This window comes from Pleuronectes platessa, chromosome 23 (genome assembly GCF_947347685.1).
Source record: "Pleuronectes platessa chromosome 23, fPlePla1.1, whole genome shotgun sequence".
Lineage (NCBI taxonomy): Eukaryota > Metazoa > Chordata > Actinopteri > Pleuronectiformes > Pleuronectidae > Pleuronectes > Pleuronectes platessa.
In genome coordinates this window covers 8,055,213-8,082,647 of record NC_070648.1, presented here as the reverse complement: position 1 = coordinate 8,082,647, position 27,435 = coordinate 8,055,213, and the positions used below count along the sequence as shown (strand labels likewise).

Sequence of the window (27,435 nt, the reverse complement as noted above, 5' to 3'; positions counted from 1 at the left end):
TGTAAATACCCTGGGACTGCCATCAGACCTCGTGTTTATCAAGAAGTTTACTTGATCACAAAATACTGCCTGCTGCTTGTGCTTCTTCGTCCCCTGTGACCTACCTCAGTCGTTTCCCCATTTCCTGGAGGCAAAACTGAAACTGACTGCAATAACAACAACAACAACAACAGCAACATGGCTCCCGAGACCCTGCTGGGAAGCAAGGCAGGCAAAGTCGCGGGATGTTGGAGGATGCGAGAGCTTGTGGACTGCCGATAAGCAGAAGGGCCACACCGGGGGTCAGCACGTAGCCACGGCATACAGTCAGATCTCTATTAAGATAGAAGATGGTGGGCCATGTGTGATAAGAGCCGACAGGACCCGGTGATGGGATATCAGTGATTGGGCAGTGGCAGCAGATGCTACTGTCAGCAACCAGCGGGGGAATCGGGGCTGAACCGACCTTGTTCCCCGGCATTGGTACCATGAAGTAGTCCTCAATAATCTTCATGCAAAATTCACATATTATATTTTGGAAATTGCAGAAAACAATCTCGAGTTTTGAAAGCATTGAAACGGGCAGATACAGATCTTCATGTGACTTCGGAGAATTACACAGTTGAAAAGTTCCACAGATTTAAACTTGAAAGTGCATAAAATGGGCCCGGAATGAAAAGATACCTTCAGGAAAGTAAGATTCCGTCAGAGTTCAAGACTTTCAAATTATGCATCTGCACTTGCTCACCAAGACAGTGCACCATTGGATATGTGATTACAAGAAACAGAGTAAGTCGCAGCATCCTTGGTTGCAGTTTGTTCGTCCTAAGCTTTCCTGCAGGACTATTTTCCAGCGAGCTCGACTTTTTCACTCCAGTAACAGGCACTTCTGTGGCCTCTGTTTCTACTCCCGTGGCTCCCCTCCTCTCCTTCATTAACTGCAGTACCATCTTCTGTATTTAAATCCTTTCCAGCCTGTTCATAACGGACTTTCCGATAGCTCTCGTGCTGAGCCACAGTAAGTGTGGCCAATCCCGCCATAAAAATGTTAAATACACACCCTTATGATGCTGACTGTGCACTTCTTCAGGTCGATTTTTTCATGTATATTCTCTCAGCTCCACCTTTAGGATTGAAAGTACATTTTAAGTTGTGCAAAGCGTTGGCATTATTCCCCAAAACTATAAGAGCAGCGTCCACTGTTGTCCAAATTTATGAAATGCCTCACCCTTATAACATTTCAAGGGACTTGTTAAAACTTCTTGTTAATGCTATATAAGCACATTATGCAAAGCCACAACCTGCCCTGAAGAGTGTGTGTGCGCACTACAAAAGGTTATTGATGCAATGGAAACAGTTGATGTGACACACAAAAAGTATTTTACTCACGATGCCGGAAACAATTTGATTAAAAAAACTACAAATACTTCATAATTGTTCATCAAAATTGTATTACAACTGTTTTACAAAACAACCCTCTCCAAAAATGTATCTTGTAGCTTACAGCCTCCCTTCTAGATTTTTTAATTATTGTTGTCTTTGAGTTTGTTTCGCACCCACTTCTTTAAAGCTAGGGGATTTCATTCTGAAACCATGTGGCAATTTAGCAAACGATTAGTTGCCATCCAGTGTTGTCCATGCTGTCCCTGCCAGCACTGCTATGTTTGCCAGAGCTATTTCATACACAATTGGACTGCTATTTAATAGCCTGTGAAAGAGAGATGGACACGCAAGGTGGAAAATCCCGAGCATTTCAAATTATCCTTGAATATTCGAGCATTATGACTTTGTTCAAACGTTGACTTCTCCTTAACCATCGCCATCAATCCCGCTGCTATAAGCAATGAGCCATTCGCCATTATGCAGCTTGTTAGCAATGTCCAGGCTGTGTAATTACCTGTGTCAACGGCAATGATTGTCTTCAGTAACAGATTATTCATCACTTTATAATTGTGGAGGGTGAAAGGGGGATTTTAAGTTGTTGCAATAAAACTAGAAGTAAAAATGTCCACGCTCTTCACTTTTCATGGTTGCAGCTTCCAGCCGGGATCGTGTGTGTGTGCACGTTGAGTCCAGAAAAATATGGGAACGCACAAATACGTGCTGTTCCTTCTGGGAGGGAAATTAATATGCATCCAGTATGAGCTGAAACATATAAAAAGTAAATTAAAATAGAAAACTTCATACTTTATTACTTTGTGAGTTGCAATAATCTTAATTTTAGCTCCTGGATATTTCCATACAAGATTTGAATTTTCTCCTTGCCTGCCCATGTATGAATAGCACAGTATAGTAGTTATTGAATCTAGGCCATGCAAACAAAGGTGAGGAGACAATGCCCCTTCCTCCAGGATCCCAATCTTTTTTCAGATGATCAGTTTTGGAGTGTCAGGGCTGTGTTACAGCGTGGCCTAAAATCATGTGATTTGTTAAGCCTTGGTTTTAGGGTTAGGTTTAGGAATTTAGTTTGAATGGTTATAGTTAGCATTAAGGGTAATGTATTATATCAATGAGTGTACTCACTAAGATAGAAGTACAAACAAATGTTCATTCATTATTATTTATTTCGAAAATTGATTTACAATGATGAGGTAAAAAAATCAATTAACACACAACACATATTTGAAAAGGAGTGGAAAAAAGTACAAATTTATTTAATCTGACCCTTCTTTATAAGATCATTATTAATAATGACCATTATTAATGGTGATATTATAATTAACTAGCCTCATATATCTATATCTATCTATATATATTCAAATATGTTGTTCACCTGTGCTCTTTATAATGTACAAAAAGATATCAGAATCTGGTATTATTGCAAAGCAGGTTTGCACATACAAGGAATTCGCTGCTGTGTATTTGTGCGGTGTAAGTATACATGTGTTAAAATATCGAAAAAAATAGGAAAACAAAAATGAATATAAAAAAATACAATAAGCAATAATTAACATGTGTGTGTGTTGTTTGGTGGCTACATCATCATCATCATCAGAGCTCGCTGCCTCCTCCCCCTCCCCGCACCATTGCTGCACCGGACCCGCAGCGCAGCCTCCGACTTCCGCAGACAGCGCCATGTGCAGGACTCGGTAGAACCGGCGCCTTTTCCCCCTTTCACTGCTTCACCCGCGGGGAGAGTTCACCGTCAATCGCAGCTTTTGACTCGGCTTCCCAAAAGGATAATAACGATGAGGTAAGAGTTTCCGGTCGCCATTTTCCCGGTGTGTTAACTAGGGTTTTGTTTTATCTCAGGAGAAACTGCGTGAGAGAATTAGCCGCTTATCCCGCTGTGCGGACGGGACCAGCATGTCCGAGCGGCGCCGTTCGGAAAGTCCTCCGGTAGAAAGATGTCCTCTCACGGGTATGCAGCGTGCCAGCTCAGCCCACTGTGTTGTTGCCCCGCTGCTAACTAGCCGAGCTAACCCCTCCACAAGTTAAGCTAGCGAGTTAGCACTGACGGATGAAAGGACACCGTGCTGTTTATGGTGGCTAGCTAGTGTGGCTAACGTAGCAAACAGTTAGCCAGCCACCGGCCTGGTTTGCACGTGGCTACATGCTAGCAGGGAGGGCTGTTTCCTTAACCTGGCGTGCACGTGATGATGCCAAATCAACACAGTAGTGTGTGCATGTGCCACGACATGTGTTGTTGTCACAATACAGGGGGAAGTGTACGCTATGGCTGCAGGCGGGGGTGTGCTAAGCTAATGTTAGCCGCGTAGCATGAACGAGATGCCCTGTCAGTCAGATGTCAGATGTCATGGTTCGTGTTAAAGCCCCAAATCGGTGGCAGGCGTTCTAAATGAGGGTAGTGTGGGATCCCGATGGGGCTGTTGTGTCTCTACATGGCCTGTAGTAGTTGGCTGACACCAATAGTACAAGCTCAGGGTCACTACAATGGGTTTGCTTTGACCTTATAAAAGAGAAGTAACAATCAAGTGGAATATGCAAGGAATTACTATTTATCTGTTCCTATCAAGATTGAGGTGTCACTGTCGTATTCAGCCTTAATTTATTGTTAGACAAATGAATCAGAGCTGCAGCTATAATCAAATGCATTCTCACCCTTCCATCTAAGCACCATCTTTTACATTTGGAACCACATGCAGCCAGCTTCAGTGTAAAAACCGTGTTTGAGTCCAGCTTTTTTTTAGTGTGTGGATATAAATGTTTCATATTTACATCTGAATCCATTTTATATGAATATATTCTTCGGGAATATGTCAAATATGTTGTTTATTCATGCCCTTTGCATGCCACACTTGTTTAGGCGGTGCTTTTGACCACCGCGGAGGAAGGATAATATTTGTGCTCCGTCTATTCCATGTTGTCCCTTTTCTGTTTTGTTTTCACTGCACCATTCCAAGGCCACAATTGATATATTGTGTGTGTGCACATGCATCCATGTTACCACCAGTTGGAGATAAGTCCTGTGGTGAGTTCAGTTAGTTGTGTTTTGTAGCAGCGCTTCACCAAATCTTAATCCACGTGCATCTCTCCCCTTCCTGCAGGCGTGGCTACGACAGAGACCGCGATGATCGATCGAAAGAGAGGCCCCGTGACCGGGAGCGTGACCGTGACCGGGACAGGGACGTGAAGTCGTCTGGGGTGCACAACATCCCGACTGCACTCAGTGGAGGCTTTCTTAAGCCAAACCCCGTACAGCAGCAAATCAACCCATTCACCAACCTGCCCCACACGCCACGCTACTATGAGATCCTCAAGAAGCGGCTGCAGCTGCCTGTCTGGGACTACAGAGAGACCTTCAGTAACATCATGCTGCGGAACCAGTCCTTTGTGCTGGTGGGAGAGACGGGCTCTGGAAAGACCACACAGGTACAGAGGCAGAATGTTCGGCAGTCCAAGAACTTAGTTGTCAGTTGCCCCTACAAATACACTTCTACTGAACCGTGACTACGAATTTGATAAAATTGGTGTAATAGTAATATAGAAAACGGTGCAGTGAGCAGATGATGCATTTTAAATAGGTTCTCTCTGGAGTTGACTCGCAGTATGTGGTTATTCGATTTCTTTTTTATTTAAGTTTTTAAATGAGCTTGATTGTGTGTTTTTAAAATTTGCAATAGAGAAGATTAAAGTAAATCCCTGATTGAGCCTTGAGGCCCTCCTGAGGGGAATATAAACCATCTTCTTAAATGAAGCTGCACAGTCTTTGCACCGTGTTTTGCCTTGATTCCAGTATCTGTTTTCTCTAAAGTTATGAATTCCACAGACATACAATGTTTAGTAGAGTGGGCTTGATTTATGGATATATCTTGAAATATAGGGGAAATAGACCCTGATTCTATTGAGTTTAAAAATCGAAGGGATTTCTGCTACTTTATAACAGCAGCACATTAAAAAAAAAATAAAAAACACTGTTCACTTATTTTGAAATACAAATGCAGCTGAGTCTTTGCCATGCACAAATTAGGTTGTACACAAATATATATTGAGATCACATTGTCAAACAATGAAAAGTGCAGCCGCGTTCAGTATTTTACCAAACATGGTGTTTATGATCCGATCTTTTAAATACTAAAACAAGATTGAAATACTGTATGTGAAATGTTTGTCTTCCAAACATGTCATTGGGACTTGTTCCTTCTGATGACGTGTTATTCAAAGACAGTTATTTCAGAACAAAGGGTGTTCTTCCAGAAATGAGTTTTTGCTTCGCAGGACATTGCAGAGTAGCAATAAACTTCCTACTATGTAATAGTTTATTATTTGAGGAATCATTTCAAGAGTTCATCATGTGCATTGTCTTCCAGATTCCCCAGTGGTGTGTTGACATGGTGCGCTCCACGGGGGGACCAAAGAGAGCGGTGGCCTGCACCCAGCCCAGGCGGGTTGCGGCCATGAGCGTCGCTCAGAGGGTGGCTGATGAGATGGATGTCATGCTGGGCCAAGAGGTCGGCTATTCCATCAGGTTTGAGGACTGCAGCTCTGCCAAGACTGTACTCAAGTAAGAAAAAAAAGTCAGATTGGTCCCAGCTTGCTTTGAATGAGAAGTGGATAAGAGCAGTAGACTATGAATTTAACAAAAGCTTTATTTAAATGACAATTTATTTAATTTAATCGACTATGGGGCTGCTATGAATAACACATAAAGTGCATCACAATACAAACACTTTCTCAACTGGTGCACATTGCTTAGTTTTTTTGTTTTAGAGTTACATGATTTCTGAGTTGAAGAATAGCTTTAAATTTATTAAAAGCAATATATCTTTTTTCACTGCCCCAATTCATAATGGGCAGTGAATTGTAATGCATTTGACTTCATAGAAAGTCTCTTCAGGGGAATGTTTTGCTAATTGGTTTTGTTTCAAACAGGGTCTTGTTCAGATAATGTCATTGTGCGTGGTGATAAAGCCTTTTGGATCTCTTTTTCTCTCAGGTATATGACAGATGGAATGTTGCTGCGGGAAGCCATGAACGATCCCCTGCTGGAGCGCTACGGTGTCATCATCCTGGACGAAGCCCACGAACGCACATTAGCTACAGACATCCTCATGGGGGTCCTCAAGGAGGTGGTCCGCCAGAGGCCTGACCTCAAGGTAAATAATCTTTCTTTCATGGCCTTAGTTTTACACTATTTGTTGAGCCTATTTTTGTAGGCCTCACTTTTATTTTGCGCTCCCTTTAGACTTGCTTTCAAACATGAACTTTCTTTGTGAAAATTGTGTCTGGACATTTTCCAGAGTTTGTCTTTCACATATGAAGAACACAGCAGGATATTGTCGGGGTCCAGATTCAGGCGAGGGATGGCGGTTCTTGTGTAGAGCATGATGCCCCACGACATGACATATAGATTCTGCTCTTTTTTGTTTTCGGCACATCAGCGTCAGCCCTTTTCGCCAAAAACATTGTTACGGTCTTCTGTATGTGGCACCTAATATTCATCCTAAGTTATTTTTATATACAGTTTCATTTTTTGAAAACATCCCCACACCCACTCCCTTGCAGTGAATCTTCCTGCTGTTCATTCAAATATTTTCCAGACAGGGGCTGGCAGCATTTTCCCTGGAACTGACTTGGACATTTGTGTTATCTCATACAGCAACTCTGGAAAATGTCCTGACTGCAAGCAGCTTTGGTGTAGAAAGTACTCTTGACAGTCGCCTGTTTTGTTTTCAGAAATTTCCCGCTTAACGCTTACAAATCATTTAAAGCTCTACACTATGACTCCCTTGTAGAATGAGTGTTTATGTCCCTCTTTTGTGGCTCCCTCCTTTTATTTACAATTTTCCCGACAGTGTCTCCATGTCTGACAGCTGTGTGTGTATTGAGGAAAGACAAATGTTGGCATTAGGTGCAGAAATGCACATCTATTCTGCACCGCAGCACTAGCGGAGATTGCTCCCAGAGTCAGCCCCATTTTAAGCCAATCAACCAAGGGGAAGAACAGCAATGTGTCGGTGTGGATGGGAGCGTACAGGCAGGCAGAAGTTTTATAGGTGGCGTGTGCCAGAAATACTTCTCATACAGCAGATGGATAATGACTAGTTGTGTGTCAGTGTGGAATCAAAGGTTAGATTGTTGTTCGCGGACTGTTAAATGAGGTCTAGGTTATTGGGAATGATCATCCACCCACACCCCTCTATCCCCCTCATTCCCATCCCCTACCAAATTTGAAAGTTTAATTTGCCTTGATTAAGAGCAATTATGATGTCTCGCAGAGCGTAAAGGGAAATGCGGAGACGCTGGCCCCTGAAAATGCTAGAGATTGAAAATGGGAGACGTGTTTCCCATCAGAATCCTAATGCGCTTTATCTAATGGCTCTGGAGAGAACATTGTGTACCCAATATCAGGAACAAGGTCTGTCATGGCTCGGTGTAGGTCAGTGACTACCCAGAGCGCCAAGTCACAAGTCACTGACTTGGAGTGTAATGCCCACTTCTGCACTACAGACACCATCTTGGATTGGTGCCAGTGCGCTCACCTTAAATTCTTATCCAGAGCATTACCCACTTCATCTATCCTGTATGTGGTTGTGCTGTTATCCACTTAGTGTGTGTCCTCATCCGCAATCACCATCAAGCCATATTTAGTGTTAACTCATTCTTCACTTGAGTGCTCCCTCCCTTAATTGCCACAGTCATTTGAACTCTGCTGTCTTTACTTTTACTTTAATCTTTTCTTTCACCTCCTTTACGACGACATAGTCTCTGAACAAACGCCTTTCTCTCCCCTCTCTGCCCAGGTCATTGTCATGAGCGCCACACTCGACGCTGGCAAGTTCCAGGTGTACTTTGACAGCTGCCCACTGCTGACCATCCCTGGACGCACCCACCCCGTGGAAATTTTCTACACACCGGAACCAGAGCGCGACTACCTAGAGGCGGCCATCCGGACTGTGATCCAGATCCACATGTGTGAGGTGGATGAGGGGGACCTACTGCTTTTCCTCACTGGACAAGAGGTACGAGTCCACAAGATTATGGTTTTGTTTCTCTGGTTTTCAACAGGAAACATTATTGGTGCCACCACAAAATGTTAATGTATGTAATTATTATTCAATATTTGTAGGGCTGCAGGTAATTATTGTTTTCACGTGGGTTATTTTTTTATTTCATCATTGAGGCATTAACTGCGCCCATCAGAATGTTCTTGAGCATAAAATGACTTTTTCAACTTCAAAACCCAATTCACTATATGTAAAACAAGCAAATGTTTTGTATTTATGCCTCATACACTCATACAAGAGCAATAATCATAATAGTTGCTTTTATTTCGCATAACTAATCTATTAATCAGCCACTCGTTTCAGCTCTCGAGTTATTCATGTTTTTTTCTGTCCCAACAAATTTGTTGAAAGACTGTTTACATCCCCAAAGTTAAGAGCATTTAAATTAATCTAATTACATAGATGAGTTACTTCCATACACTTTGACATGTGCACACACGCACTTCCCCTCTGCACAGGAAACTATTAATCGTCAGACTTATAGATGTTAATGGATGTGACTGTACCTGTTTGGGAAACCACGAGGATTTGCAGAGAGAAGGCGAAAAAAATTAAATATGAGTGACCCACACACTGCCCTTCCCAAGAATCTCTGAAATTAAGTCATTTATTATTTTTTCCCCCTCTCTCTGCAAATGCTGTCCGCTGACATGTAAGGGAGGTCTGGGTTCATGCCCACAATGATGAATTTGGTTACACCTGGGTGGACATGCGCGCGCACACACTCACACTCACAGAAAGAAAGAAAGAAAGAAAGAAAGGGCAGCAACAAATGTTTCAATCTCGTGATCCATTGACAAGAGAAGATTGTCAGAGCCAACGGCGCCTGTGCTACTGTGATTATTCTCTCACTACTCTGACAAAATGGTTTAAGAGACAAGTTGTGGTTGAAAAGGAGAATATAGCTTGTGTGAAAAAATGAACATTCATCAATAAAGAGTAGCTTAAATAACGTCAACATTCATTTGACGTGTACATTTACATGTCCCATCCACTAACACACTAACATGGTATAGTTTGGATTTATAACCTATACTGCAGCCAGCCACCAGGTGATTCACATTTGAGGAGCAGTCGCGGCGTCCGTCTTTATATCCAGTCTACGTTCGTGACTCTGTGACTTTCCCAAATAAACTGTGGAGGTGTTTATTAGCAGTAATTATTTGTCACGCCACAGCAGCCTGACTGTTGCAGTGCATCTACGTCCGTTTTCATTTGTCAGAGCGTGATCAATATGCAGCTTGTTATGAAGGGGATGAAGTCATTAGAGGGCATGGTGTTTGAAGTGGTCTCCTTTGAGGGCTGGTAATTGATTTTAGATTTAGAGGTATCCCAGCTGCTCGGATGGCCTGAAACACTGATCGTCACTCTTATGAATGCGTAGAAAAGTTTGGGATATTCACAGCCAATGTGAGAATATTTTTAGATTTTTGCTGTTAGATGTAATTTGTCGAGTTATATTCCAAGCTACCCCCCCCCCCTGCCCCACACTGTGTCTAGCTGAAGCATTACTGAGAGCACTCCCACAGCGAGTTCATTATCACCCTGTCCTAATTGGGTTAAAGAAGTTAATGTGTGGTGGGTCTGGCAGAGACGGGTGTTCAAAGGGTTCTGCAGCAGACCCCTCGAGCACTTCTTAACCTCTTCAGTCTCCCAGCGACGTGGATGTGGACTAATGATTGTGAGGCAGATCCCTGGCATAGCCACAGACTCTCTTCATCTGACCATTTAATTTAGAGCAGATGCAAAATGCACAGTATTGGGTTCTTCTGTTACGCAGTTTTTCTGTGAGATATTTTGCTTCCACAAACAAAAAGAGCTGAAGCACCAACTCCAAACAAGGAAGTCGAAACATATCACAGCTGTTGAGCTAAGATAAGTCCTAATATTTAAGCTTCCCCCACAGCAGCTAACATCAAAACATGGGGATTGGCAGGGGGGTTGTTTGCTAGTCAAGAGGAGTTCCTAAATGTGTCGGTTATTATCTTGGCTGTAGATTGTTGCTTCTGGGGGTCGTAGGGAGAGCTGGCGGACAGGTTTCCAACACTGGCCAACTGCCCCGATATGTGCATACACACATTACACACAAACGCAACCACACACACACTCCGTCTTCATGTCCCTAAGGGACAGACAGCCAGCTTGCTTCCAGCGCTTTGGCAAAGAGGGCAATTTTTTTCCTCCATGGCAGCTGCTGCATCCAGAGGCTTGATAGGCTATTAATACCCAGGATAATTTTACCAATCCATTCAGATTTACCGTTTCCCACTTGTCAGTGTGTTGATTAAGAGGCACATGGCCATCAGCGGGGTTTGGCTTAATGCAGTGAACAAGGGGACAAACGGGGCTAATAACACTCTTTCAGACCAGAAGGAAAACAGGAAACATCACCCGGTGTTATCTCATGTCAAGGCGAGTGTTACTGGCTTCACACAAAAGGACAAATCTTTTCGTTTCAGCCAGGCTTTAACTAATTTATGCACAGTTTGCTTTCAGAAAAGGAGGCGACAGTGTCCAAGAAGTTTTACTGGCAAAATATAAAATAACAAGAACAACACCAGCTGTGATACTTTTTTTGTGTGTCCATAACCACTTATGAGACAATTGTGGGAATCCGAGATCCTGTTCATCAGTGACTTCACTGTGACACTTGAAAGGGCTGTTGCATTGTTCCCATGGGCCTGCAGGTGGTGCAACAGTATAGGCTTTATAGTGACACACATAGTAACTGCTGCTTTATGAGGATCAAATGATTGTTGTTCAGAAAAAACAAAGAAAATGGTACTAAACAGCGGAAGTTGCTTTTAAATGAAAAGCGGTTTTATTAAGTTCTGGCTCATTAAATATGTGTGTATGTCTATAGATGTAGGTAAAATAAACCCTTTTTCCTATTGTAGTGATGCAGCTGTGCCTGTGGAATATCTGAATGTATTTTATTAAATTTAATATTGTGTACTAATAGGCCTTGAGACAATAGTTCCTAACCCAGTGTTCACTCATCATGCTTTCTTATGCCTGGTGTTACTCAGGTCCTCTGTCTGTCTGCCAGCCCACCGGCTCTAGAACGTTCAGCTTCACTAAACTGATCTGCCATGATTTGCCGCTGGTTATGCATCAGTGCTGCAGTCTCATCTCACATTCCCTTCTACAATACTGCACTGTGGAATAATGAACCCTGTTTGAATCTGTCTGGCTCAGTGTGTCTGTGTGTGTGTCCCTGCATAGCGTGCACGTCCATGTTTTTCGTGATTGCTGCATTTGACAACAGAGCCACAGGGAGCTCAGCAAAGCATACTGCAGTCCAGGTTTAATTTCCTCCGTCAGATGGAGCGATAGTTGGAACAAATGTACTGTAGCAGGGAATCACGGTTTCCCCGGCCGCCTCCTCTTCGCCTTCCTGAATCATCCACACTCACTGCCATTGTTTCTGCAGGTGTTTTTCAGAACCTGTTTGCTTTCGCCGCTTGCATACACGAATGATGCCGTGATTAAGTGTTGCGCTCTCTGTCTTTCAGGAAATTGATGAAGCCTGCAAGCGAATCAAGAGAGAAGTTGAGGACCTGGGGCCGGAAGTTGGCGATATCAAAATCATCCCCTTGTACTCCACTCTGCCTCCACAGCAGCAACAGAGGATCTTCGAGCCACCCCCACCCAATAAACCAAGCGGTGCAATCGGAAGGAAGGTATAACGGCCTTGTTGCTATAAAAACACTGAGAGGGGGAGGTTGAAAAAGGCAGTTTGAGGGAGGGGGTAAGTGAAAGAGAAACTGAGTGGGGTTGATGTAGGAAGAACAGATGGAGAATAAGGTGGGTAAAAGAAGAGAGCTGGAAGGAATGGACTGAAACTTTTTTTTCCCCTTTCTCAGCTTTAGTGCAGAATTGACTCACACAACATATGCTGCTTTTGTCAGCATGCAGTTCTCTGCTCTAAATTATAACGGGGGTTTTACTCACGCCCTCTGAGCCTGAGGAAAGTATTGCATTCTCAGTCATTTTTATCTTTCCACTGCATTTGCAGAGGCCCTGCTGCTGCTCAGAGAGGAGGCCTAAGACCTTTGCTTTCTGATTTGTCAAAGGTGATCTGAGCTGCCAAAAACAGGACTTTTCCGGCTGTAGGATCTCAGAGGACTGGAAGGTCCTTTTATTGATACAGACACAAGACAATTCCTCTCTTTTGTGTGACAGTTTCTATTCAGATTGGCTCATCACCGAGAGTCGCAACACCACCTGCGCTGGCCCACTGTTGGCCAGGGATCTGAAAGAGTATCAGAATATCATCACTGCCAGTGAATGAGCAAACATTCACCCCGAGCATCTGATCGGGGACAGTGTTGATGAATGACTCATTGCTACAACCCCCTCTAATTGATGCAGATCAGGCCGACACACGAGCAGTGAACATATTTATGGCCTATAAATGTTGTGATATGATTTTTTTGGTTTAGTGCTATCTAAACTACCTGCCATTGGTCAGAAAGTCCGAAACTTTACCAACATTTTTGAGTTTAATACGGACCAAAACAACCTCATGGACTCAATTTCCAACTGTTGGTCCAAGACAACTTTCACACCTGTTATGAAGTAAGTCCAAAGCTCGGGACCAAACCAGGTTGGTGTGAATGCCCCCAAGGCCCATGCAGAAGCTTTGCTTACAAAGTTTGGATAATATATTTGACACTAAAACACACCTCTCCCTAGTTCCAACTCTTCAGTCTTGCTGTTTCAGTCAACATTGGTTATGTGGTGCAGGTTTGAGAGGCTCATCATCCTTAGTGATGAGATGACCCAGTGTTGTTTTGTAAAGATCTTTTTTTCAAAGTTCAAATGTCATCGATAGTATTTGCCTCCACCATAGCCATGGTGTGTTGCTTCTTTACTAACTTCTCCTGAATTCGCACAAGTTACTTCAGGATATGTAGGGATTCCACTGTGACCCCTCAACTCTGAACCCAGCTAGCACTTTCAACTCCACACCCTGTTTTCCCAAAGACAGATTTGTCAGGCGCTTGTTGAATTGGTCGAGGTCGCATCTAAAGGTGCCGTGCTTGAAGTAAATGTGCTTCTCCTCCATATCTGACTGAGCAACTCATCAAGTGAAAAATGCAGAGATGTCATTCAAGCCAGCCCAAGAGGAAAGAGCGAAAAGAAATTAATGTTCGTCATGTCTGCAGCTACGCATGCTAACGACTGCATTAGGCACCCCTCAATTAACATAAAGCACTAGCTCGTCATTGCTCCATTTCTCCAGGAAAGTCACCGATCTTCCATTTTTGAACGGATTAATCATTTAGAGCCAAGGCGGCAATTGACTAATTACAAACAAAGACTATAATCTCACTTTGCTTTCCAGCGTCTCAAAGATTGTCTCTAACAAATGTGCTGTGATGAGTGCTAGGTTTGTTTTTAGCATTGTCACGTTTGGAATAGTCCCTCAAATGTCACTTTTAATTCCCCTATATCCATTTCAATGAGCCCTGAATGTGGGTGTGACAACGCAGCTCAAGGCACGTTCTCCTTTCCCCAGCTGGGGGGAGGCTTTATTTGTCAACAAGACTGTGTCTCCCAGCAGGGTACGTGAAAGATGGCCCGTGTTAGCCATAGCACTTGCTCTCCTGCAGGTAATAACCCAGAAATAACATGCAGGGATGATGCTGTAATGATATTACTGATGAAGAAGCAAGGATTATCCAGTGCAGTAACAGACTGGAAGGAGCCAGTCTGCCTTCAGTATAATGGCCCTAGGCTGGATAATCCTTCAGAATCAATGCAGCCAATGAGGCCACCCATATGATCATGAAATGTGAGAGGGTGTCATGTGTGGCATCTGCTGGAGCACTGACTGTGTCCCAGCACACAGGGCAGCGCAGCCTCACCTATTCCATTTTTTAAAACCAGACTTTGAAGCATTCCATGCCTTCCATGCCTTGCTGGGACGCTGGCATGTAGTGTCTGTCATGAGACACTGTCTGATGATCTGGTCTGTCTTTGTTTGGCCAGCCAATTTATTTTCAGACTGCCACAGTGTGGCGAATTGCCTTCACAGTGATGTGACTCCTCTATACCTTTGGGCTTGTGGCAGTGCTTTCACACTGCAGGAACTTAACAACCTCTAACCTGGAGCTTTTCACTGAGCTTTTAGGCACTTTATGACTCTTTGGTACCTGGTTGTTTTGGGGTATTGTGCAATTAAAAAGATAAAGCAGAAGGTCCAGCATATCAAACAAACTGAAATTATTTTTTTTGGTATATCGTGAGTTTGTCTTCAGTTTTTCTTTAGATTTTGTCCTATGCTTTATGGTTGTTTATTTTATCTCCATTTGTGCCAGACACTAAGAAAACTCCCTACAGCCTGCCTCCCCAAGCATTCTCCTTTCTTTTATTCTACTTTTAAGTATTTGTTGTCTTCTACCAATGCAATAGTAAAATACTGTCATTAGTCTTTGCTGTGATGCCACATTTACTAGACCAATCAGGATCGACGGCACTGCGGACAACCCCTGAAAGAACCTGGAAACTCAGATTATGCTTTGTTTTCAGGAACATAATTCTCTGCTGTGTGGAAAAAGTAAAGTCATCACACGTGTCGCTTAATCAACCGGCATTCTTACATGAATAACAAGAGCCCCTGCCATCCCCCAGCAGTCCCTTTTTAAATTCAATCTAATTGCACCACAGTAAACACACTCTGAGATATAAGTTTCCTAAATATGCCTGATTTATTACTCTAATTGGTTTCTTGGAGAATTCTGCCGTTGTTGTTGTGTAATCTTGTTCACAAACAAATCAAGCAACAAACAAACAGACAGGGGTAAAACATAACCTTCTTGGCCGAGGTTATAACCACTACATCCATTCATCAGATACAACTGTCTGATCAGTTTCATATGGAGATGGGCGCTCACTGCCTCCTCTTCATTCGTCTGTATGAATACTAAGGGGACTAAGTCTTTGGGCAGGTGAATTACTTGAGGTCAAGGGCTGAATGAGGGTGAAGAAAGTCCCTCCCTGGCATTAATAACTAAACAGTCCGACATTCTGCGGCTGTTGAATCTTTGCTTAAAAGGTGGGATTTAAAAGTCTCTACAGCTCACAGCTTGAAAGCAGCTGAAGAGGCACAGCCACAAAGGAAGTGTGTCAAGTGTGCAAAATTGGTTCTGTGGACCTGCATCAGCAAAGACTACAGAGGACTGTTTGGTTTTTATTATGCACACTACCAAGAAAGCAGACTGGCTACAACCAAAATGAATGCTTCGGTCAGCCCGCAGCTTGCTCCTGTCCTGGTGGATGTTGAGTGAATGAGCAGGGAAAAGAGTTTTCAAGTGTTGAAAGGTGCTTTTTTTTCCCTCCCAAACACCCACTTCCACATTGAGCTGTGACACTAGAGTGGCAGTTTCCAGTAGAGTGGGCTATGACCCGACTGGCACAGTCTGAAGTGCTATGATGAATCTAAAGGATTTCTCTGTCCAGTCGGCTCCCAGTGTTATATAAGGAGAACTCACCCTAGCGGCGGTCATGGTTCGCGTGAGAGCAGCTGCAAATCTGTCTCCCTCATCCTCTCCCCTCTTCCCTCCTCTCCCCTGTTTGTGTATATGCTGACAGCTAGAGACCCATAGGGTGATGTGAGTCATTTGATATTTTGTATTTTTTTTTGCTCCAATTCAGCTGTCGTTTCTCATAGACAGTCTTGCTATAGGGGATAATTGTAATAGGAAAAGATCTGAGACTGAGAGATGCTGCGGGTTCACAGTTTTCCCCCATCCGTCTTATTTGCAGAAACCAAGCAGCTTTTCCTCTGCGCAGTATTTCTCTGCACACAGACAGTTAACAATGACATCTGCCCTGATGCTTAAATCAACTCCCACACCACGCTGGCACGCGACTGGTCCCATAAACAATCTGTATCATCACTACCCTCTTTACGTTCCCCAGTTTTCAGATGATCAGAACTGCGTTCGCATTTGGTTGCTCGCTTGTTTCTTTATTTGTAACGTTTCCTTATGCCCAACATAGTAAGCATATGTTGCACAACCTGCCTGTCTTGCTGGTTGAAGCTTGAATGGACTGACATCATTAGGTTGTTGCGATATAATGCTGCTTTGACTTACCAGGTTTGCTTTTCTTCACACTGGTGTGAAATTACTGAAGCTGGACTTAGTAATTGCGAGGAGAGGGGGTTGCAGCGTAGCTACAGCGACAGAGGCTTCTATGTATCCGCTGTAGTTTTACTGTAGGCTCTACCTTAGCTTATGTGTCAAGATGTTACATATCAGCAAACAACCTGAATGTATGTACACGTCAGGGCTGTGGCAGCTACTAAGAGACGAGACAAGAGCTGTAACTGGTCACCTTGTGTTTTCTTGCTAGTCTTTGATGCCAGTGGGGATTGTTGCGACTGAAGAAGACATGAAGGAAGTTGAAGACAGACTCGGATGTCTGTCAAATCCAGCTCCACTGCAAATTGAAAAGCTGCATTCTGTCTCATGAGTTAAAAAACGTATCCAAACTATTTCTGGATATAATTCCAGCTCTGTATGACAAGCCCGATGTTGCTCAAATGCGATAAAGTGAATGTAAGCATCTCTTGTTCAATTAAATGTTATTTGTACAGAGTCAAATCACAACATAGAAAGTCGAGACCTTACAATATTCTAGAGAAACCCTATAAAGGCTACAATGAGCCAACACTTTGTGACTGGAGAGAAAAAAAGAACTGTTCGGGAGAAACCTCCAACTGAACTGGGCTCAGTTCTCGACTGGTCCGGGTGAGAGGAGCGATATTAGGGAGGAGAGCTGATATACATCTATTGTATCAAGCATCTACTTGGGGACTAAGTAACAGTATAAATCCAACTTTAGATTTGCTACATCCAATATCTTGTCACTCATGTTTTAATCTGAACTAGCAATTTTCATGTTCTCATATTTCCGTGCCACGAGGATAGCGAGTCAAAAAACCCAAAGTTTAAATAATGCGCTCCTCCTCTCTGCCCCAAAATGTAATGGTTTCTTTGTTGGCTGAGGTTCCAACCTTCCATTAATTTCATGGAAATCAGTTTTTGCGTAATCCGGCTGACCATCAGACAGCAAAAACATTTTTAAAGGAGGTAATAAAGGAGCATTATAAAACCAGCACTGCCAAATCTCGAAAGCTCCTACACAACTAACATTAATTCTGCTGTGATGAAGACTTTTCTCGTGGTCAAGTTCAAATGCAAACTGCAATGCTGCTTGCCTCTGGTGGTGTTTGAAGCACAGCGTTGACAGAGCCGGCCTTTCGTAACACACAGCGAGAGCCAATCAGCGACAATGAGCTGTGCACAGTCTGTGCGTCTGCAGACAGCAGCGTTCCAAATTTCTAGACATGTGCCGGATTCACATGAGAGAAATACAGCAGCCGCGATTCAGGGGAGGGAAGACGCTCACAGGAAAGCAGTACCCACCGTTGAGCCCGCAACGTGTTAAAAAGCCGGAACCATTACATCAACTGTTTTCTGCAATTTTGAAAATCTCCACAAAGAGCTTTCCAAGTGAGGGAAGCTGACACCTCAACAAAAGCAGCAACGTGCTGAGGACAGTCAGGCAGAAACTCCAACCGCATGCATGCATAACACAAAGGACAGAGGTAATGCATTTGGATGGGGCACTGAGCACCTCGCCCGCTCTCTCCACAAATCCGCTGAAAGCACATTGAACCTGATTGCAGTAACTGTTGTTGTGCTGCCCTGTTGGGTTACATTAGACAATGTGTGTACAGAGCACCACAGAGGCTCCTTCAGTCAACTCGCTCACATCAGGGAATATGTTTCAAGTTGCAGCAAAGTGTTACACCTGCACTCGTCTTTCTCTTTTTCTCTTCATGAGAAAGAATGACTTCATTTTCCAGATTTAGTTCTGCACACTAGTTTCTGTCTGTGAAACATTATAAAACACTCATCTTTCATGTGTCCAAGTCATTGAGTTGTCTGTTTTTAAATACTTGTATGTTGCTAAATAACTGTTGACCATGCAAACCAGTGTGTTCCTCCAATCTCCCCTCCTCCTCCCCCCACGGTAGATCACGTCTTCACCCACGTGTTCTCTTTTCCACAGGTCGTCGTGTCAACAAACATCGCAGAGACGTCCCTTACCATTGACGGCGTGGTGTTTGTAATTGATCCTGGATTTGCCAAGCAAAAGGTTAGCTTTCCCCCCCATCTTCTCCCCCTCACCCCCCACACCCCATCTTCTCCCACCGCCATTTATCTGCAGTGACCATCTGCGTCTGTTGCCTGAGAATCCCCAGATAAACACAGCAGTGCACCTCTGACAGCGGCAAAAGATGGAAAAGCCAGTTATTTATTCCTCTGACATTTCACCAGCCTGGAGTCAAGTCCTACACATGGCGTAAAAAATAGACGATTTATTCACTGTAGTGAATTGTGTGAAAAGTGTTGTACATTTTTTGTTAGCTGCTGGTATTGTGTTTGACCACTTCTTTATTTTTATATCTATCCCTGGAAAAAAAAATCTATCCATCTGAAATGTAATTTTTATTTCTATATTCCCGTCAGGTGTATAACCCAAGAATCCGAGTGGAGTCGCTTTTGGTGACGGCCATCAGCAAGGCCTCAGCCCAGCAGAGGGCCGGGCGCGCTGGAAGGACGTGCCCAGGAAAGTGTTTCCGCCTTTACACTGAGAAAGCCTACAAGACAGAAATGCAGGTAAGCAACGAGATAGTTTGGGGGGGGGGGGGGGGGAAACTAAATTCTATGATGTGTAAACAAGCGTATGATTGTCATATCTCACATTCTTCAATGCCACAAGCACTTTGTATCCCCCTGGAGCTGCCCTCAAGCTGGTAAAGCTCTCTGTTATGTAGTAGTTGCAATTCCACGAGTCCCAGTTTAGCATTGAGTTCTATTTCCAAGAGTTCAGTGCTAAACCACAGCCCCCCCACTCTGCCTCATAACCGTACTAGCGACTCTGCCGCCTTGTGACAAATGACGTGCGGACGCTCAGTTCTCCTCTTTAGCAGGGTAATTCCTTCACATCATGCTGAGGGGCAAATGGAATTTGAAAAAATAAGTTAAATAGCCCTTCAAACGCTGCAGTCGCCCAGGTTGACATATGAGCGACACATGAGGAGATAACAAGTGCGCTGACTAATGCATTTTAAATGGACTCAGGGTTTTTTCTTTTACCTCTTACCTGGCGCAGGACAACACATATCCAGAGATCCTGAGGTCGAACCTGGGCTCTGTGGTGCTGCAGCTGAAGAAGCTGGGTATTGATGACCTGGTGCACTTCGACTTCATGGACCCACCAGGTTAGTGTGAACAAAAAATAAGAGTATATCTACAGCTCAGAAAGACATGTCATTAACATTCAGTTCCACAGAAAAGTATAAATGTTTTATATAGAAATGAATAGAAACAGTCACAAGTTGCACCTCTGTTGTATTTCTGAAAGCATAGTTGCTAAATGAGGGTTTTCCATTGTGTCAAACTACACTTTATTTCCCCAAAACAAGCATGACTATAATCCGAAGCATTATGACGTCTTGATAAAATATAATGTTGGTCTTGATCTATGGCTCCATTTCAATCAAAACAAATGCAGCTGCTATGAAATCGAGCAACATTCAGTTTAAGTGTGGTTCTGATGTGCAGTATCAAATCTGGGTCAGCTGAGTCTCCTGGGAGCTCAGCAGCGTAAATGAAGTGATCTTGGCAGATATCAAGTGGTGAATGTTGAGATTTGTGGATAAGCACTCTGGTAGACATCTCAGTAGCAGTCTGCAGTTTTGATGAGAGAGTGAGGAAAGGCAGTGATGCTCCGGCAGCCCCTGTTTGTATTTCTTATTTCTGGTACATGAGAATTACGCTGGTTCTCTGCCAGAACACAGACCTCTTCTTGCTGTGGCGCCAAGTTATGGCATTCTTCAGTAGAGTGTGTGTTCCTACATCTTCCCAAGGAGAACACCCCCTCCTTTCCCTATCCCTATCCCTAACCCCCACCCTCCCCCCTTTTCTCACCATAATATAGTTTTCATCTCACCTCTGAGATTAAACCCATCTCTCCCCGTCCACTGTGGCAAACGCCATTTTGAGAATGAAATTGGTTACATCAATAGCAGCGCTATCACCTTGGCTATTGCCTTCCCTTTATATTCCTCCAGTGAAACGTGACTGACCTCCACCACCACCCCCACAATTCTCACAAAACGTACGGCTAAGCGCCGGCATATAGGATTGGCCTTGTCTGCCGAGTCTAACTGGGAACAGTGGGGTGAAGGCAAAGGGGAGGATTACCTTTTTATTTATTTGATCCATTCATGGCGAAAGGTTCCTCCTAACTAGCTCCTGAGCACACTGGAGGCTGGAGCTAGTTGAGTGCAGCGAATGATGTCTGCTTTGTCTCAGTGATTTCTGTGAGAGCTCCTGGACAGGCACTTCATGATATCTAGTTACAGTGGATCAATTTTGATACCCTGTGTCAAAGGCCCCCCCTCAGAGTAAATGCACAGGTCAAAGGAGCGTCGCTGGAGAGTCAACACATCAGAGAAGAAACAATAGATGTTGAAGGGTTTTTCTGTACGTGTTCTATACTAAATGGGTGAATAGGAGGTTCTTAAACCATCACAATCAAAAATCCTTTGTTTCAGGCCACGTCGTTTGGTTTTATAATCCTAGGCCAACATACATTTTGTACATTGGAAATTTCAAGTAATCTAAAATTGATTTTAAGATATTGTTCTTTCGATGGTTCACCAAAAATGCCAGTGTCCCCCCCCCCCATTTGAGCTTGTCCATAATCTTAATGGATCCTTGATTTTCCTTTTTGCTGTGAAACGCTCAAGTGTGCCGTGCATTTTTCTCTTTGCCCATCTCACCCCTTGCTCACTAAACACGGGAGCGACGACGTGAGCCAGCCAACCAAATGGAAAATCCAAAATAAATCAGTAGCAATTTACACAGGGACCTGGCTGGGTGGGATTCATTTGCCTCGTGACATTTCCAAAGAAGTACCTTTTCAAAGCCAGTGTGGTTTAATGTACCTTTAGCCTTTCGTCTCATTGATTTGGCCCTTGGTTAATATATCGGCTTCTTGTGTGTTGAGGCAGTCGATACTTACTTTCTGATGAGCCGCATTGTGTATAGATTGAATTTCCACACTGCTTCATCATGCCAGCAGAACTTGGAAATCAGGTTTACACTTTTTGTGCAGCCCCCGCTCAAGCCATTGGTGTGTTAAGTTATGTAGCCGGCACTCACTTTGTGTTTTTTGTGTTTTAAGAGCTTTGATGCCCCAAATCAATATTTGTTAATCATAAAAAAATGCCTCCCTGCTGTTTGAAATTGAATTTTTTTTTTTGTGAGCACTTGGGAGAAATGAAAGTGAACGAGCACCCAGGCCAGTGCTTGAAGCTAATTTTCAGTTAACATGCAACTGGTCATTAGGCTTCAGCTCTCGGGAGCCAAAGGTCAATAATTGCATCTGGAGGGAAAATCTTTTAACCAAACGGTGGAAGCCTTTTGTGTTGAAGCATTAAGTAGAAAGTTCTCCTGTAATTGCATTAGTTGTTTAGGATTGCCTGAGCGAAGGATGAAAAATGAGCTTTGCCGTGATTACTTCTCCGCTAAGTTGCTGTCTAGCGTAGCTCTGGCCGTCACACACACGGCGAGCCTTCTCATTTTGATTCACCTCATGCACCCTGCCACAAAACCTGCAAACAAGCCGGCCTTTGTTTGAGTGGCTGTGTCTTTTTTTAACTCGCATTTGTCCTTCCATTAAAGGTCCAAGAACAAGCAGATGATGGAGCTCTATTGTTGTCACAGCTCTTTCTTTTCTTGGGCCGCCTCGTTTCATCATGGTCACAAGAATCCATGAACCACATGTCATAGCATAGCATTTAAACTCTTATCTCCTGGCTTAAAGGAAATAAGTTAAAAGATATTATCTAGGGAAATTAGGTTTTTATATTTAGTTGCTTGAAGGTAAAAAATTCCACTCATTTACTTATTCAGCCTTAATTGCATTTAATTTAATTTTGAGGACATGACAAGTCAATGAGGGATGATTTTTAAATTCTCAAGCAGATAAATATTGTTTTGCACATTTTCTATATTTTTAAATGTACATTAATCTGCAGATTGTTTTCATGATAATTCATTTGGAAAAATATTAGGTATTCATTTTAAATGTCATAAATGACAAGGAAATCTGGGAAAGGCTGGCATTTCTACTTTAGTTAATTAAGTTATAATCAAAAGAAGTCTGTTTTGAGAGCAGATGCAGTCCTTCATCTCAGTATCAATCAATCCCATGTGTTCCTCGTAGTCCTTCTGCAGAGTGGCCGTAATGAAAGTTTTAGAAATGTTCATTATCTCTGTGTGTTTTGCCCATGGGCTTGGAACCATTTTTTTGTAATGGCCCGTCTTCGCCCCCATTCTGTCTCCTTCAGCCCCAGAGACCCTGATGCGAGCCCTGGAGTTGCTGAACTACCTGGCGGCGCTCAACAACGATGGCGACCTGACGGAGTTGGGCTCCATGATGGCAGAGTTCCCCCTGGACCCCCAGCTCGCCAAAATGGTCATCGCCAGCTGTGAATTCAACTGTTCCAACGAGATCCTCTCCATCACTGCCATGTTGTCAGGTAATGCTTGGGGCCTGACTGCTGTGTGGGTCCGAGCTGCTACTCTTTCCATTTCCTGTTCTCGTGGACCGTGCCTCAGAAATAACCAAAGAGCTTAAAGGACAAGTGTATTTATTGAACTATTTTAGTCGTATCTAACAGTGAAGTAGTTTTAGGTATTGTTTTACACACTGTACGCTCTCATTTAAATACTACTTACAGTTGACATTATCTGTATGAGCAACCCCCGACCCCTGAAGTGTTGACCTACGTAGAATAAGTGTCCTACTGAACTTAACTACAAGGCAAGCAGAGGATGAAGTAAGTGATGTCAGCTAATACTTGTGAGGGAGGGGGAAAAAAACATGTCTGGACAAAATGTGTAGGTGTAGCTGGAGCAGCACCAGCACACTCCTGCGGTAATTGTGCTTCAGGCTTTTCAAAGCAGAATGCTGCTCATTGAGATGAATCCTGAAGCCTTTGAAGGGAGCGCGAGGGTCTTTGAGAGTGGGGAAATGGATTTAAGTAGGTGTGCGTGGCGAGCACTTAAAGCAGGTGTTTCAGGATGGCAGGTTTCTGCTGAGTTCATTAGAGTAAGCAGCAAAAGTACACCTGAGGACGATGCCGCCGCCGCAGCCAGCCGCGGGGCTCGATAAAAGGGGGGTTTTCCTATTAAAGCTGCAATCAAGCAACTTTGACGTTAAGCAATTCAGAGCAAGTTCGCAAGAGGGGAGAGGGCAAAGTCCTCTGGGTGAATTACACAGCTCTATTTTAATTTTGCTTCAGTATCAGGTGGGTAAGACCGGAGGCTTGTTTTGCCATATCTGGTATAAAAAGGCACTGGGACGGAGAAACCGATCCTCCTCCCCTCCTCTTTGACCCTCCTCCTTTCCCTCTCCACCATAAACACCCGGCGAGTACAGTGTGCCCTGTGAAGTGCTCTGTGCCTCTCTTCAGCTGAGGCCTTGTTCCTCTCTGTGGGATTTGCTTAACTTATCCCTATGGGCGGCTGTGTTGCGGCCTATACCAACCTTGTTTAGTCCCACAGTGCTTCGTCCGACCCACGGAGGCTAGGAAGGTGGCCGACGAGTCCAAGATGCGCTTCGCCCACATCGACGGAGACCACATGACGCTGCTCAACGTCTACCACGCCTTCAAACAAAGTGAGTGGCTGTTTTCGCGCACTCACTTTTCCCCCAATAGCGGTTCCTCGTCACATTTTGCCTGATGGACCCTTTTCTCCAACAGACCACGACGCCACTCAGTGGTGCTACGACAACTTTGTCAACTACCGCTCGCTGATGTCGGCAGACAACGTGCGGCAGCAGTTGTCCAGGATCATGGACCGCTTCAATCTGCCGCGACGGAGCACCGAGTTCAACAGCAGAGACTACTACACCAACATCCGCCGAGCACTGGTCACTGGCTTCTTCATGCAGGTCAGTCAGTCACACTACGAGCCTGTTGGTGAAGTATTGGTGTGTGTTTGTAACCTGTTGACCCAAGCAAGTTTGTCTCAACGAGTACAGTGCCAGTTCTAAATATGCCCGTTTGGAATTGGCTGTGTCCTTGGCCTGTGGCTGGTAGCAGCGTTATTTATTTTTATTTCTGGAACTGTAAAAATGACCTGGACTAATTGAGCCACGGCAAGAAAAGACCCACAGCAGGTCTCAGTCCACAGAACCTTATAGCTGCTCCACCGCCTCTGCACAAACAGTGGTTCACCTGTTTTTTTCAAAGTTCAGTAAAGTCGTCTCAGAACGCAGAAGCCTGAACTGGAGAATCAGTTGTTATGGTAAAGAGTCCAAGCCATTGCTGCTACAGAGGGCTGGTCCCCTGTTTATTAAAGGTTTATTAATATTCAACATATTGGGTGTCCAAGTTCCCCCAGACTCGACACTTCACTTCCACGGGGCCTTAACAATACACATGCAGAGTGTGAAGCTGATAAGATGATGAATTCTCGAGAAATGCGAGTCACATACAGACAGAGATTTCTGGAATTATTGGATAAATAAGTCCTTTCACTTCCACTGTCTGATCGGATCAAATGATAGAGAGGCCCCTTTTATCCAAAGTCCGATTCAACACCATAACCCAGGAGCAACAGGGAAGATGGTGAAGGTAGTGCCAACAATCAGCAGGCAGCAATTCTAGTTGTTTTTGATTTTTGCACACGCAGTCTCTTTCCACCGCTAACCTGATGCTCATTAAAGTTTGCCCTTGTTGAGTTTGATCATTTGAAAAACAAGTGTTTTTGTGCAAAACATTCCTACTCACTGCAGCAGAGATGTTTATTGTAATGGAGGCACACACACACACACACACACACACACACACACACACACACACACACACACACACACACACACACACACACACACACACACCCAGCTGCTTTGTTTTAAACACATAACAAGAAATCATGTCAATTTGTGCCTCCCTTAAGGAAACGAATGGCATTTTGCGAGGAGCCATTTTCAAGGCCACCTGAAACAAGCAAACCTGACAAGTTGAATTATGGTGTTAATATTTAAATATTTGTCAACATTAACCTTTATCTCTGAGACAAATTTGCGGTTCATGTTGGAGCTTTCACAGCATTTGAGTTCATGTCTTTGTTTGGAAAGGTCTTTATTGAGACTGATTGCCTTGGTTAATCACAACAGCCACCGCAGCTTCACCAAGTATCTGCAAAGTAGAGAGAGGAAAAAAAGCCAGCGCCTGGTTACAAACACGTTTGTCTTCTACTTTTCCTTTTTTAAATCAGTGTGTTGTTAATTTACATAGGTTAAAATGGGTCCAGAGTAGCTACAATATATAAATCAAGCCCCAGAAAGGCAGTGTTTGTGGGCATGCAGTTTTTTCCTTCTGTGCAGGATCCTGTAACGACCCTCTTCTCTTCCTGTGCTGTAAACAGATCGCTCACCTGGAGCGCACTGGCCATTACCTCACGGTGAAGGACAACCAGGTCGTTCAGCTGCACCCCTCCACCGTGCTGGACCACAAGCCCGAGTGGGTGCTCTACAATGAGTTTGTGCTCACCACCAAGAATTACATCCGCACGTGCACGGACGTCAAACCAGAGTGGTAAGATTCCGTTTTTGGCTGCATTTTTGATGAAGTCGGCATATTTCAAAGATAATTATCACATTTTGTTAATGTAATTTGAATTATTAAAATTTAAACCCTCCACATCAAAAGCTGAATAATGACTAATTGTTTATTTTTATTTAATTTTGAGTCATATGGACATTAATTATTTGTGTTGGCAACGAAAAGTATTTTTTATTCCTATACATCAGCTGTGTTTGTGTGTGTGCGTCTGTCTCACAACTCTGTTAGTTGTAAAGTTATATTGACATTATAAAAATCACTTAAAAACGTAATGGGACACAGTGCAAGATTCACTCTCAGCTATACTTGGGCTATAATACACAGGCTATCATGTGAGACCAAGAAGTCTAGACTCAAACAAGGATTTCATCTTTGCCTTAAATATCACTGCAACAAATCACTGACCATCAAAATGATATCTATCAATTCTATTTGTCAGTCCGTTGGGTAGTCAATGAATTGTTTGAGCTGTAAGTGCACAAGTACATCTGATTTAAGTCCAATAAACAGAAGAAGTCAGCCTCAGCACTTCCGGCTCTGTATGCAGCGCTCACCGTCAGTAAAAACCTTGCCACTAACGTTTCCTTCCTTCCTTCCTTCCTTCCTTCCCTCCTTTCCTAGGTTGGTGAAAGTCGCCCCGCAGTACTACGAGATGAGCAACTTCCCCCAGTGTGAAGCAAAGAGACAGTTGGAGCGAATCGTCGCAAAACTCTCCACCAAGGAATACTCTCAGTACTAAGAGGGTTTGCATGTGCATCCTCAGTAACTGAACAAAGTCCAATCTGAACTCTTTGAGCGTCATGTCTTCTTTTTTTTTTTCCTCTCTCTTATCTCCACCTACAATCTCATCCTGAAGTCTATTTTTGTCTCACTGTGTTTAATGTATTTTCATAACGATCGATGAATTGTGTCCAGTCGCTTTCTCCGGCCGACATGTGTCTTTGGAGCATAGAGTGTAAAGCCCTGTTAAGAATGGACTGTGGGACCGGTTATCAGGAATTCTGTCTGAATCATCATTAGAAGTCAATTTCAACATTCCTCTTAAAGGCATCAATGCTAAAAAAAAAATGTCACCTCGGAATTCTTGCTTGGTCTTTTGCATCTACAGCTAAAAAACAGCGTTTCGTCCATTTAGACAAGCTTTTGATCAAATGTAATTTATACTGTATTTTGATGCAGGCATAATGTAATGTCCTCTTGTCACGGAGGAAGAGGCACATTTCCAGTCAACTTAATAAAAACGACTTTGTAATAAAA

General features: G+C 43.6%; 1 protein-coding gene across 1 annotated transcript; it reads left to right on the top strand.

Moving 5' to 3' along the window:
- The first annotated feature begins 3,003 nt into the window (after positions 1-3,003).
- dhx15 (DEAH (Asp-Glu-Ala-His) box helicase 15) lies at positions 3,004-27,435 on the top strand. Its single transcript, XM_053416442.1, has 14 exons — positions 3,004-3,172; positions 4,488-4,812; positions 5,751-5,944; positions 6,377-6,536; positions 8,184-8,402; positions 11,963-12,130; positions 18,537-18,623; positions 18,998-19,147; positions 19,644-19,752; positions 22,891-23,082; positions 24,102-24,224; positions 24,310-24,500; positions 25,982-26,151; positions 26,800-27,435. The coding sequence occupies exons 1-14, from the start codon at positions 3,168-3,170 to the stop codon at positions 26,915-26,917; spliced, it is 2,211 nt and encodes a 736-aa protein (XP_053272417.1). The 5' UTR covers positions 3,004-3,167; the 3' UTR covers positions 26,918-27,435.

What these genes read in the sequence shown, in the direction of transcription:
- dhx15 (XM_053416442.1), top strand. An exon ending in CATCACTGCCATGTTGTCAG is followed by an intron (nt 23,083 to 24,101) that starts GTAATGCTTGGG and finishes AACCTTGTTTAG; the next exon opens with TCCCACAGTGCTTCGTCCGA. An exon ending in CTACCACGCCTTCAAACAAA is followed by an intron (nt 24,225 to 24,309) that starts GTGAGTGGCTGT and finishes TTTCTCCAACAG; the next exon opens with ACCACGACGCCACTCAGTGG.